We start from the raw sequence: 12,883 nt of genomic DNA on the forward strand, positions 1-12,883 counted from the left end.
CCACGAGGAAGAAAATATTTAAAAAGCCTTTATTGTAGTGGCTAAATCATTAAAAAAGCCAACATGTTTTGACCACTGTAGGTCTTCTTCAGGGCTTTAAACACAGACAACACAGGTGTGGCCTCACCTATATAATAGCAACAGCCACATGACCCGGATAATAACATGACAGGTGAAACAAATTGAAAATAATGAATAAAAAAGAAAAAAAAAAGAAAAAGATATATATATATAAATAAAACTCTGAGTTGTGGCTTGAGAAGAGTCAACTCAGTTAACTTCAACAAACAATAGTTTTTTTTGGCTTTGTTAGCAGCTAACTAGCCAGCAGGCTAATTTAGTTTTAGGGGAAACAACTGTTTTTAATATTCACACAACTACTCCCTACTAATACTAGCTACAGGCACTAATGTTAGCTAGTGTGCAAATCAGGTGTGCTACAACAGGACGGTGATATAGCTCACTAGATGTTGTATCTAGCTAACAAAATGACTATCTATTAAAATCGACCACATGTATCAGTTCCCAGTGAAAAACAGCAGAGAAATGAACCATGTCTATTAAATTTTATCAGTACATCACCTGAACGCTACCTGACATGCAGCTTCCAGGTGTCACATCATCACACTGGGTTGGTCTCACTCTTCAAATGAACTGTGCAGATGAAGGTCAAGGTAAGTATGCTGGCATATGGAAGGCTAAAAATGTCTAAATCATAAGGCTTTCTATGGCTCAGTTTCAGTTAAACATACTTCAATGAAATGAATTTAGCTGTATTTAAAATAGCAAAATTGTCACAAGACTTTGTTACATTTTTGGCACTGTCCCACTCTACCTGATAACTGTAGTTGGAATGGAATTCCTTCTGCTAAAAACAGTGCAACATTAAGCTAGTTGTTAAGTGAATGTTGATTAATTAATCTGCCTTTTTAAGCTTTTAATAGTCTGTTATGAATGGTAATTTAATCAAATAACTTTAGGTTGTTTAGTCTTCACTAGTTAATTTTGTTTTCGGTTGTTACATTGGTGGGTTCATTTTATTTATTTATTTATTTTTTGTTTTGTTTTTTTGTATTTTCACCTTTATTACCTAGGCTAATTCAAAGTAGAGATAGACAGGAAAGATTGGGAGAGATTGTACAAACAAAATTGTTGAACAAAGGCTTTTACATTAAAGATTTTTTTTTTTTTTTAATATAAAGTATGAATGCCTGTCCCACTCTCCCAAACAAAGTGTCCCACTCAACCTGATACTGACCTGGAAGAAAAGAAGGACTTGGTGTGTTTGGAGGCATGTCATACACATTCCAATATCATCTCAACACAGAAATGTTGCAGTGAAATACTTTATAGAAACATCACTTGGTTTCATAAATAGCTTTTAGTGATCTCTAGAAATGTTTACCAAAAAGTTCTGCATGATGATATTTTGGGCCTTTTGGATCTGGTCCACTCAGTATCAACCACCTCTGATGTGATGGATATGATGCAGTTTGATTGATTACATATTTATTGTAGAATTGATCAGTATTGCACTTGTTGTCTATGGGAAGCCCTTAAAGATATTATCATTATTATAATTATTTACCCTGGGTTTTAATGTCCCATGATAATCTATGAAGTTTCAGAGGTTTAAAATTCTAGGGGAAACACTGAATACTGTAATTTAAAAAAAATGTTTGGCATGAAATTGGTCTAATTTAAAGATATGGAATATCGGCAATCATCAGCTTCAATCCAAACATATCTGTATCAGTATTGTCATAATAACTCCTGATATGGATTGAACCCTAATCTGCATTCATGTATGCTGTTTTTATAATATACTGTACTGATATACTGTCCTGAAAATCCCCAGTCTTGCTCAACTCAGTGTAATCTGTCAGATTATAACAGGGAACAATGTGCATAATGTAGAGCAAAGAGATATTTCCTAACTGTTATACTTTTTTTATATACTGCTTAATACCAATATAGTTTCTTGTATATAAGGGAGACCAGGGCATGTTGTCACATAGACAAGTTGCTGTGTGCTGTGTTTGTGACCACAATTCCATTTCCAAGTATATATACAATAATATGAAAGACATATTCTTGTATTGAAAACAACATACTTCATCTCAGAAATCAACACCCACCACACACCAGGTAAAATAACCACTCCTATCACCTATCCTTGGACGCTCAGACAAACATAAATTCTGATACAATTTCTAACAGCATAATATACACATGTACATGTAATATATACACATTTAAGTTGATGTTTTATGTAAAATGGCTTCTTAGTCACTTATAAATAAAGCCGCTGAGACAATTTACCCACGTGACAACTTGCCCCGCTCTCCCCTACTGCCAATTTCTTAAATTTATATGCTGCTATCCTAATTTTGTGTTGAATATAACATGAGAAACCCACCAAGTCAAATTCCTTGTACAGTATGTCCAAACTTACTAGGCCAATAAAACTGATTCTGACTCACTTCTATCCACTTGGAGGCAGTGTTGCCTCACAAACTCTCCCCTACCCAGCTCATTTTCCAATCTCAATCAGCAGAACCAAGACACATTTTTTCTTGGAAGTGACCTAATGTTCAAGTTGAGAGATTCCTGAGAGCCCGGACTGAAGTCAGTGGGGACCAGTTGCAAAAAGACTTACAGTATATTTACACCATAATTTAGTGCAAATCTTAACTACAGCTGATTGATTTGCAACAAATAATGGTGTATAGGTCTTTCTATTCACAGTGTGATTGTTTGGCTGTTTTTGTTTTGGAACTCTAAAGAACAGGTCCCCATTGACTTCAGTTGTTTTGGAGAAGGCTGCTACCAAGTTGTGCTGGCAGCCTCCCTGTGTGTTATATGGACTACACATTTCAGCTGTGTTTCATTTGGCATGAGGGTGAGTAGATGATGACAGAATTTTCATTTTTGGGTGAACTATTCCTTTAAAAGACACATGAGTAAAGCCTGTAATTCAAGTTGTCTATAGAGGCTGCATGGCTTTCTCAGTGGGGTTTTTGTAAAGTAAAGAAAATGCTGTTGGCTGCACTTTTAATTTAAACAACAGTCTGATTATTGCTGTCATTTTAGGTTGAAAATGATTTTTCTTTTTCTTTTTTTGGGGGGGAATGCCTGAAAAAGACTTCAGTGATTCCAGTGATTCCTCAAACTCTTAACTACAGTCCCTGAAAATCTGACCCATCTGAGCAAAAAAAAAGATCTTTACAAGTTATTTATTTCGCTATAATCCTTGAGCATAATAAAATGTTGCTTGGATTTGAAAAAACAACATGAGGCAAATGAATGTTCTTTGAAATACACATACGTTTTATTGGTGAAAGTCTTGACGGTGAATACCTGGCATTGATCAAAGTACAACCAATACTGTGTGAAAACTGCGAAGAGAACAAGACACTTCAGTAACTCAAGATTTAGAAAAGAAAAAAAAAAACGAAAAAAAACAAAACACAGTTGCATCATCAACCCAGAGACTGAAGGAACAATGTGAGATTTGTGACGAGTTCGAGAGTTCGCGAGTTCGCAATCTTGGCTGAGATGAACATTACTGCAAGCTCAATCAAGGTTAGCTGTGAAATTTTCAAGTTCTGAATTACTTGTATTTTCTAGATAAAAGTGTTAAGCGGTTACTTTTTCATGATGCAAGCTAGCTAGCTAGACTGCTACCCCCCCAAATCACACCCACTGACTCATTTGACTTCAGATTCATCAACCAAATATTCGCTTGACCTCTCCTCCGAAACGTCAAACGCCGCCTTACACACAGAGAATACAACGCTAGACAACGTCTTCGTATAATTTTCAACATAGCTTTTGAGTATAAAGCCGCTACATGAGTATCCTGTGCATCGCGTAATACTTAAAAGGCTGCACAAAATACGTCGTAATTATCTATCTAAACAATACAATAAAAAAAAAACATGGTGTTATATTAATTCCTTCCACTCGATATTCATCCTTTGTGAGTACAGCGGTTGGGAGAAGGAATGAAAGGTTAATTAGGTTAGTTATCAGTATAGGACAGGTAGGAGGAGTGCTGCCTTCCGTAATGTTGAGTATGAGTTTCTGGGAATGCTGAGTTCCCTATGCGAAGCTGACATCCGCCCTCCGCAAAACAGTATCATCAGTGGTAAACCTTGATCTTGTGTAGTAGCGATAGCAATCGACTTTGTTTTTTTTTTTGTTTGTCATTCCTATGTTGCTCATGCGAAACGTGCATTGCAAGAAGAGTGCCAAGGACAGCGTTAACGGATCGAAGCTTGTGCAACTTTGTACATCGACGCGGAAAAAGCGAGGCGGCCTTGATTCACAGTTCAGAAAAGAGAATCGAGCTTAGAAAATAGCTTTAAAAAACGTTTTTAAAGGGGCAATAAGTACGATTTTTATTGTCCCACAGCGCAAAATGACCGTAATATATCTGCGGAGGGGTGATAGGGTATGATCGATGCCAATGACTCTGTGATTACTTGGCTAGCTTTCTGGCTTTCAAAACTCACTTTCCGACCTGGACTCTGTTTCCGAACAAAATCTCCCCTCCTGTTGGAGTTTCAAGATTCTCCCAAACCCTCAAAAACCTTGTTCTCAAGCCAAAAAATGCAAATGACAAAGCAGGTTTATCATTCCAGTAGTTAGCATGGTGCTATATTAGCTCTTCACTAGATGTTTCTGTTGGATCTCTGCTCGAATTAGCTAGCTTACTCTTCTCTGTTGTGGAAATGTGACTTTATTGTTTGTGTCAATTACAGGCCACCATAACTCAAGGGGACAGGAGGGGTTGGGGCTAGATTTTGTTTTCCGCAGCATGTTTCAACTCAAAATAGAAGATGGATATTTCAATTTTAGACCCGCAAGACTGCCTCATGCTAGATTTTGATTCGTCAACCTTCTCTTTTTGTTTTCTCCACCGCCTTTTGTCTAGAGAAGTTCGACAGGATCTTCGCGCTAGCGTTAGAGACCCTGGTAGAGGTTGGGAGGAGAGAAGTTCTATCAATGTTGTTGCAGTTCCTACTGGTCACCAATGGAGGTCGATAAAGGTAATAGATTACTTAATGCCCCTTTAACTCAATGTGCGAAGTCGGGATGTTAGACGAACACGATGAGCGCTCGGGTGGAAGTCGTGAATTATGTCATGAATGTGATCCTCAGTGATTACTTCTGAAGCCACACTGAAATCAAACGCCAAATCAATTTGAGAGTTTTGAAACTCAAAATAGGAATGTACTGTACGTTCTGTGGTGAATCGATCTTGACATCTCATTATATACGTATTAGGCACTCCTTTCGTGAAAACTTTAAAACATATAAGCCTTTCCTGCTCATCTGGATATTTGATATCTTAGGTCGTTGTACAGTTATTGCTGACTATACCCAAGTCTTCATACAAAAAAGTTTGACTATGCTTGTCGTAAATTTTTTTTTTTTTGGCCTTACGGTTTCAGCAGTAGAGCGGAAACAAATATCAGCGTCTTACGAACTTCAAAAGCGTAAAAAGTTTCGACGAATGTGTAATATTGGGTCGTTTAAATATGAGTCATATTTTGGAGATTTACTGTCTTTGGACAAGAAGCTACTATAAAGGCTAGTTGATCGGTTGTAATGCCTATAGAATTTGTATTGCAGGGTTGTGGTTTCAAAAGGCGACTGGACATTCATATTTAATAAAAAAAAAAAAAAACACACGACTGCTTCCAATTCAAAACTAATTGACAGTAGACAGACGTGTTCGTCGAAATGCTTTTTAAGGACGGAGGTATTCAAGTTTCTGTTTTGATTAATTGCAACGCAAAGCGACACACAGGCGACGCATCCAACCACTCGCTGTGACGGAACACAACAATCAAACCTGCCTTGGCCTCTCATGCTATGGCTGGTGAGAAAAAAAATGGAGAAAGATGTCCATGTGAAAGCGCACACACACACACACACACACACGTGCACACATACTCTCGGCTCTAAAGCTGCTGAAATAATAACGCTAAAAATCTGTACAATATTTAAATACTGTATTTACAGAAATAAACATATTTTCATTACTTCGTTCGTCCCGACTGGCCTGCACATTTCTTGCTGCGCAGCACATCACCTGGATTCAAAATATTCAAGTGGGGAAAAAACTCAGTGGCTTTTTGTCCGTGGAAATATCAGAAGCGTAAATGAATAAAGGCAACAATTAAGCACATTTGATGGCTATACTCGCTTTTCAGATTCAGCTAGCAGCGCACTCGGCTCTGCTTTTGTTATGAAATGTTTCACATTCTCGGATTCATATTTCACTGTGGAGCATCTTAACCTGTAGTGAAGTGGACTGGTATGCAATTTGGTGAGAAAAGACAGATTACGACTTGCCAACAAACCTTGATGTTAGTATTACTCGACCTTTTTTTATACTTTTTTCTTTTTCGAATCACACAAAAATGTTTTGTAGTGCGCAATATACCACATCTAGCAGCCAGCCATTGCATAAATCAGATATCATCGACGATATAGGATGATTTGCTGTAATTTGACCGAAAGATATCAATGAAATTCAAGTGTTTAAAGATGTGTTCTGAATGCGTATGCACCATGATTGTGTTGTAATCGTGATATGCCTCCCTTCTCTGCCGTTTCATGCCTTTTCTCTGGAATGCCTACAGATAAATACAGACTTTGAAAAGCTGTCCTGCAACACTGCCGTTCCTTCATCTTTCCCCGTCAGGAGCTCTCAAACCAAGCTCTGGCCTCATGAAAAATGAAATGACGAGTATATGAATGACGTTTATGGAAGCCCAAGGTACTGAAGCTATAAATATCAAGTCTTGGTGTGACCATTTATGAAAACAACGTGCCATGAGTCAAAGTTTGAGAGGATGCCAAGGTTTTCAGAGCACTGTGTCATATAACTGTGTCAGACAAGACAGAGTGCTACAGTATCCACTACAGTATCAGTCTGTCTTGCGCTGGAAACAGTTAAAGCACACAACCATGGGTGAACCATAGTGGAGCTGGTCCTTACAGTGAATTTACATGGGGAGTATCTGCCTCCATGGAGCATCTCAGTACACAAACAACGTGGACATGGTGAATCGGCCGAGCTAGAACGCGCCGAAGACCAGAAATCATCCAGATCAGTTCTTTTCTCGCTCATAACATCGATACTACACTGGAAAGTCAGCCTGAGTGCTAGTTTAAGTTTCATGCTAACACAGAAACTGTGCACCACCCATGCTAAAAATGGAGAGTGACCAAGCCTTGAGAATCAATAACTTCAACCGTATTCCAGGAAATATCCCCGGCTCACTGTATGCGTGTGTGTGAGTATGTGTTTGTACTGTGTAAGCTGTAAGTTTCCGTCTCCGTCGCCTCCTACGATTCCCTAACACCGGCACCTCTCGCTCCCTAAACCTAGTGGCTGAGGAAGTCGATGCTAGCTTTGACGGTGCGCGCGGTCGCCACGTCCACCGCCATGGCGCGGATCTCCGTGTCGCCGAACTGCATGAGCGTCTGGATCTCGCGGCGCGGCGCCGTGCTTTCCGTGCCGCTCACGTCCAGGCGGAGCGTGCCGCACTTGCGGACGCCGGGCTCGCTGATGAAGCCCACGCCCTCCTTCTCGGCGCAGTAGACGTGGATGACGATGACCTGCTGCGACGGCTTGGCCGGGGTGTAGCTGCGCTTCACCAGCTCGCCCAGCGCCACCGACTGGTCGGCGGCGATGAAGGTGTCGAAGACGTCGGTGCACCAGCGCGTGCCGTCCTTCACCAGCAGCTTCTCCGGCGGGTGCTTGCCCTCCACGAAGCGGTTGAGGACGCCCACGCCGTAGGTGAGGGGCGAGCGGCGCACTTTGATGATGCCCGGGTCCAGGCCGAACAGCACGGCGCCCTTCAGGATGGTGAGGCCCACGTCGTGCGGGATGATGATGCGGCTGCGGCCCTGGAGCATGTTCTCGACCGCCTGCTGCAGCAGGGGCGACTCGGCGAACCCCCCCACCAGGAACAGGAACTTAATGTCGCTCACCTCCGGCTTCTCAAACAGCTCGGCTGCAAGTGGAAAGAGGAATTTGTATGAACAAAGGTTTGAATAAACATCAACATATCATATATCGATGTATGATATATTGTCAAATTAATTGGGACACCTTGGTATAATTACAGTAAACAAATGAGACCATGGTGAAAAAGATTGGCAGCCTCTATCTCACACCAGTGGTATTGATAGTGGTCGTGTCTCTCAAATTAAGACTACATTTCCCATAAACCCCGTTGTTTCCTGTCCCCCCTCCCCTTCACTGAAGAGGATCAACATGTTGGAAGTGATTTTTCCATCTTTCTTTCACTCCTTCCACCATCTGCCGTTGCTAGAAACTCTGAACTTGCTCTGGAAGAACAGCGCCCTCAAACTGTTTTGTGCCGTAAAGCAATGCAGCAGATCTCCCTCCAAATCCGACCTATTGGCTCACAATGTAAAATGCAGTGTAGATGCTGCCAATCCTCTCAGTGATGGTTTTGTTTGGTCACCGTAATTATACTAATATCTCAAAATTAATGTGCTGATGATTTATTGATGGTAAACTGCAACAGGTAGCACCTTTAAGTATGTACTATTTTTCACCACTACTTTTTCCAGACAATACATGATGTAGGTCCTGAATGGATAGAGCATGACACTAACACTGCCAGGGTTAGGAGTTTGATTCCCACTAGGGCCGCCCACGCTGAAAATGTATGCACTCATTGTACTGTAAGGCATTTTGAATAAAAACATCTACTGAGTTGCATATGCATGTGTTTTATGGCAGAGGAAAGGCAGCCAAGCTACAAGAAATACTTTATTACTGGTAACAGTTGTAAGTTAGGAGCCCTGGCTAATGAATAAATGGAAAATTGTACCAATTTATCCTCTATTCTAAATCAAATGATATTGATGTATTTTTTCCTGCAAGATGTTTTTGCCACAAACTAAGAGCTCAGGCAACATTTCTTCCCAAAAAACCCAAACCGCAAATTAGAAACTTGGCTCAATTATTCAATTAACAGGCTCATGTGGCAAAAACAAACAAGTTATGTACTCTAATCAGAGGGAACCAAACCGTGTTCACCATGTTGGCCAAAGTATTATCAGACTGCTTCTCAGAATTCAAGCAGACCAATCCATGCTAAAGTAATGTGACCCACTTTTCCTTAGGCTGAAAAACACTATGAATTATGGAGGGTGGCTGGTTTTGGGGAGGGACTGACCCTATTCCTGCAGGAAAAGGCTGCATCTGATATACAGTCCACAAAATGACTGAGGTCCAAACTGTTTTGACTCATAAGGAAGTATTCACTCTCAATTAAGGTCTTTTAAGCGTTCATGTTTGAAGATGACGTTTGAATGTAAAGTCAGCCTTTGTATATTGTAAGGTTTGTGGTACATTTTACATTACAAAAAACACTTTGAAAATGGGTCAGAAGCCTAATAGTATAATGACATCCACTGATACACAAGACAATTCTTTGATACAGCCTGAGAATGAAAAACTAAGAATGAGACAAATCTCTGACCATAATTTCCTGTGTAGTCTATATGCATGTATGGTACAATTTGACAGATTCTGCTTTTATCTCCACAGAGAGGGAGGGAGAGAGAGAGAGAGAGAGAGAGAGAGACTTATGCCAGTGCTTGATCCAAACCACCAGGAGGCACAATGAAGATGATGATGTAGGGCCGACTCTGAACTATCATCTGTTAAAATGCACTATTATAGACTTACTTTTATGTAATCTTTTAATAGTATTCTTTGACCTCCCTTTCATGATTTACTTGTATTTCTCGCCTTGCTTTTATATTTCTTACCTTGTTTTATTTAGTTATGCTGCTGTTTTTAGTTGTTTTTTTAATCTTTCTATCTTTTACTCATTTGTAAAGTACATTTCAACAGTGCTTTGAAAAGCGCTACATACATAAAGATTATTATTAGTAGTAGTAGTAATAGTCATAGTAGTAGTTGTGGTAGCAGTAGTAGTAGTAGCAGCAGAATTATTATTATTATTAACTGCAAATAACTCTATGTTGCGTAATGCCTGAAGTAAGAGAGGAAGGGGAAGCTGGATGACACTGTGTGAGGTTATGTGGTGTTGTGACATGTTGAGGAGGTGAGTGCAACTTACTGAGGTGCTGGATGATGTGGTCTATGGTGGGCTTGAAGAGGGCGTTCATGGCATCTGGATTCATCCTCAGCATCCCCTGGGAAGACCATTTGACAAAATCCACACTAGAGAGGAGGAGAGGAGGAGGGGAGTGGAGAGGGGAGAAAGGGGAGGCAATAGGGAGTAGGATGAGATGAGATTATTTTAATGAAATGACCGAAGTCATCACGATTATAACCAGTAAACTAGCGGTTAAAAGTGACAGATGTGAATTTGAATGTTCTTTTTAATTTGCTCTCAAACTGGTTACTTAAGACTCAGACTTGGACTTGAATACTGAGGACCTGAGACTCGATTCGGACATGACCTTGGTGACTCGGACTTAGGACTCGAGGTTTGGCGACAAGAACAACTTGCTCAATACTGATCAATTCCTCAGAGATTCTTTCCATTTTTCTGGTGGATGTGTTTTTGTCATTCTGGAAGGCGATTTAATCTGCTCAACCCAGTGGATGGAAACATATCTAATTCTCCATATGCAGAGCATTGATACACTACACTGACTGTACTGCTTGGAACACATGTAAGGAGTAATACAATAGATCTTTTGGTATTTCTTTCATACCAGTCTCTCGAGGCCTATATCCTTCTAGGTACTGCTGTCTGTGTGCTCAATCATAAATCCTGAAAGAATCCATAGTATACATCTGTTATGATCCCCAGTGTGTGATTCATGTGTGTGTGCGTGTGAATGTGCATGCAAGAGTGTGATTGTGCTCGTGCACGAGGCTAACGGTCCCTCCCTGGTCTTCGCAGCACACTGAGACAGACGAGCCATTTCCAGTCAGTAGTCAGAGGAGCCCGGGGACCACTGGAGGCTCCAGTTTCCACCATATAAATGTCTTTAAGTGTCCCGCACTATTGGATGATGAAAATCCACACAGACACGAGACAGTGCCATTAAAAGCTAGACTCCAGGGCGGTTCCACAAGTCAATAGTAAAATGTCTATAAAGGCTGGAAGTGGAAATTAATATCTACTGTCTAATAACAGCGGGAGAGCTTTAGTGAGTCCTTAATACTAAATTATCTTATCAAGTCAGGGGGTTAAGACAAAATTCAATGTTTTAAACGAGTAGTGTTGGATCTTTTGAAGCAAGCCCCTCTGAGGAACATTCATGATTGGCTCAGACAAAACAGACAAAGTGCAGTAGGACGAAATCTGGTAACACTTTACAATAAGGGTACATTAATTAATGGTTAGTTAATGCTTAATAAGCATTAACTAACCCTTAATTAACAGTTAACTAATGTGTCTGGTAATCATTTACTAATGGTGTTCATGTTAAGTAAGGTATTAATTTATACATTATTTAATAGTTTATAAAGATGACTATTAAATAATGTATAAATTAACACCTTAGTTAACATGAACACCATTAGTAAATGATTACCAGACACATTAGTTAACTGTTAATTAAGGGCTAGTTAATGCTTATTGTGATCTAAAGGCTTAAATGCTTGAAATTAGTTTCTTAGACAAACATAAATTGATTGATTGAATTGACGTTGATGCCTATGTATGGATTTCTTTCCAAAGCCTTTGCCTTTCCATCAAGGCAAAGGGCGGCTACTTTAAAGAAAAGAAAATATAAGATAGTTTGGATTGGTTTAACACTTTTTTGGTCACTGCATAATTCCATTTGTGTTATTTCATAGTTTTGATGTCTTAACTATTATTCTAAAATGTGGAAAATAGTAAAAATAGAGAAAAAATTGGTGTCTGGGTGTATATATATAGTATATGTATGGAATCCTGGTTATGGGAGGTATGTGTGTTGCAGTGTGTCTTATGTACTCACTTGCTCTTGCGCAGGGCGTGTTCAACACTGTGGCCCCTGAACTTCTTGTAGTAGTCGATGAAGCTGAAGGGCAGGTTAATGTTGAGGGGGTTGGTCCTGTCGGGGGCCGCCGCCCTCTTCCGCGACTCAAACGCGATCATCAGGTCCACCCAGGCGGCCGGCCTCTTGATCTTGAACTGGTCGATGAAATCCTGGCCGAAGATCTTACACAGAAGCTTCTCAAATTCATAGTCAATCCCGATAGAGCCATAGGGACCACCTAGGGAAAGGATGGGAATGACGGTAGGGATTGGGAATAAAGATAAGATGAAACTTTAAAGGTGCTATGGGTAGGATTTTGTGGTTCTCTAAACTAATTACCCGCATTACCCATAAACCCTTTTGCTTCCTGTTTTAAAGAGGATCTTGCTGCATGCCCACCCCATTACATGCACAATAAAATGGTTCCTGTTTTGTGCTGTAAAGCCGTCCAGCAGATTTCCCGCCAAATCCGACACGGTGTCACACAATGCAAAATGCAGTGTAGAGGCTGCCAATATTCTCAGTAAAGGTCTTGTTTAATTACTATAGTAATTACATAACATGTAACATGTAATATATTACATGTTACATGTTATCTGGTTTAATTACCACATTTTGAGACATTATAATGTCTCAAAATGTGGTAATGATTTACTGCTACATGTAGCACCCTAAATGTGCATCGTGGGGAAATTGGGTCTTTGCCACAGTAAATATGAACAGAATACAGGAAATAAAAATAGAATATATTCAAATTAATATATTCTAGAATAAGAATATAGCAAATGGTTATATAAACATACGCAGCGCAATTTTAACACTAGAACATGTTAAGTAGAAATGTACACTACCAGTCAAAAGTTTGGACACACCACAT

General features: G+C 39.9%; 1 protein-coding gene across 1 annotated transcript in view; it reads right to left on the minus strand.

Annotated features, from left to right (window-relative positions):
* Positions 1-7,404: 7,404 nt before the first annotated feature.
* The window catches only part of hspa12a (heat shock protein 12A), a 55,332-nt gene continuing 49,853 nt past the window's right edge, over positions 7,405-12,883 (minus strand). Inside the window, exons 10-12 of the mRNA XM_071546700.1 lie at positions 11,986-12,244; positions 10,146-10,249; positions 7,405-8,036 (exon numbers count right to left, since the gene is read on the minus strand). Coding sequence (XP_071402801.1) covers positions 7,405-8,036; positions 10,146-10,249; positions 11,986-12,244 — 995 coding nt within the window. The remainder of the gene's footprint in view (positions 8,037-10,145; positions 10,250-11,985; positions 12,245-12,883) is intronic.

This window comes from Centroberyx affinis, unplaced genomic scaffold (genome assembly GCF_046629955.1).
Source record: "Centroberyx affinis isolate AG114_WGS23_722 - 3 ecotype Tasmania unplaced genomic scaffold, CSIRO-AGI_Caff_v1 ptg005386l_1, whole genome shotgun sequence".
NCBI lineage: Eukaryota > Metazoa > Chordata > Actinopteri > Beryciformes > Berycidae > Centroberyx > Centroberyx affinis.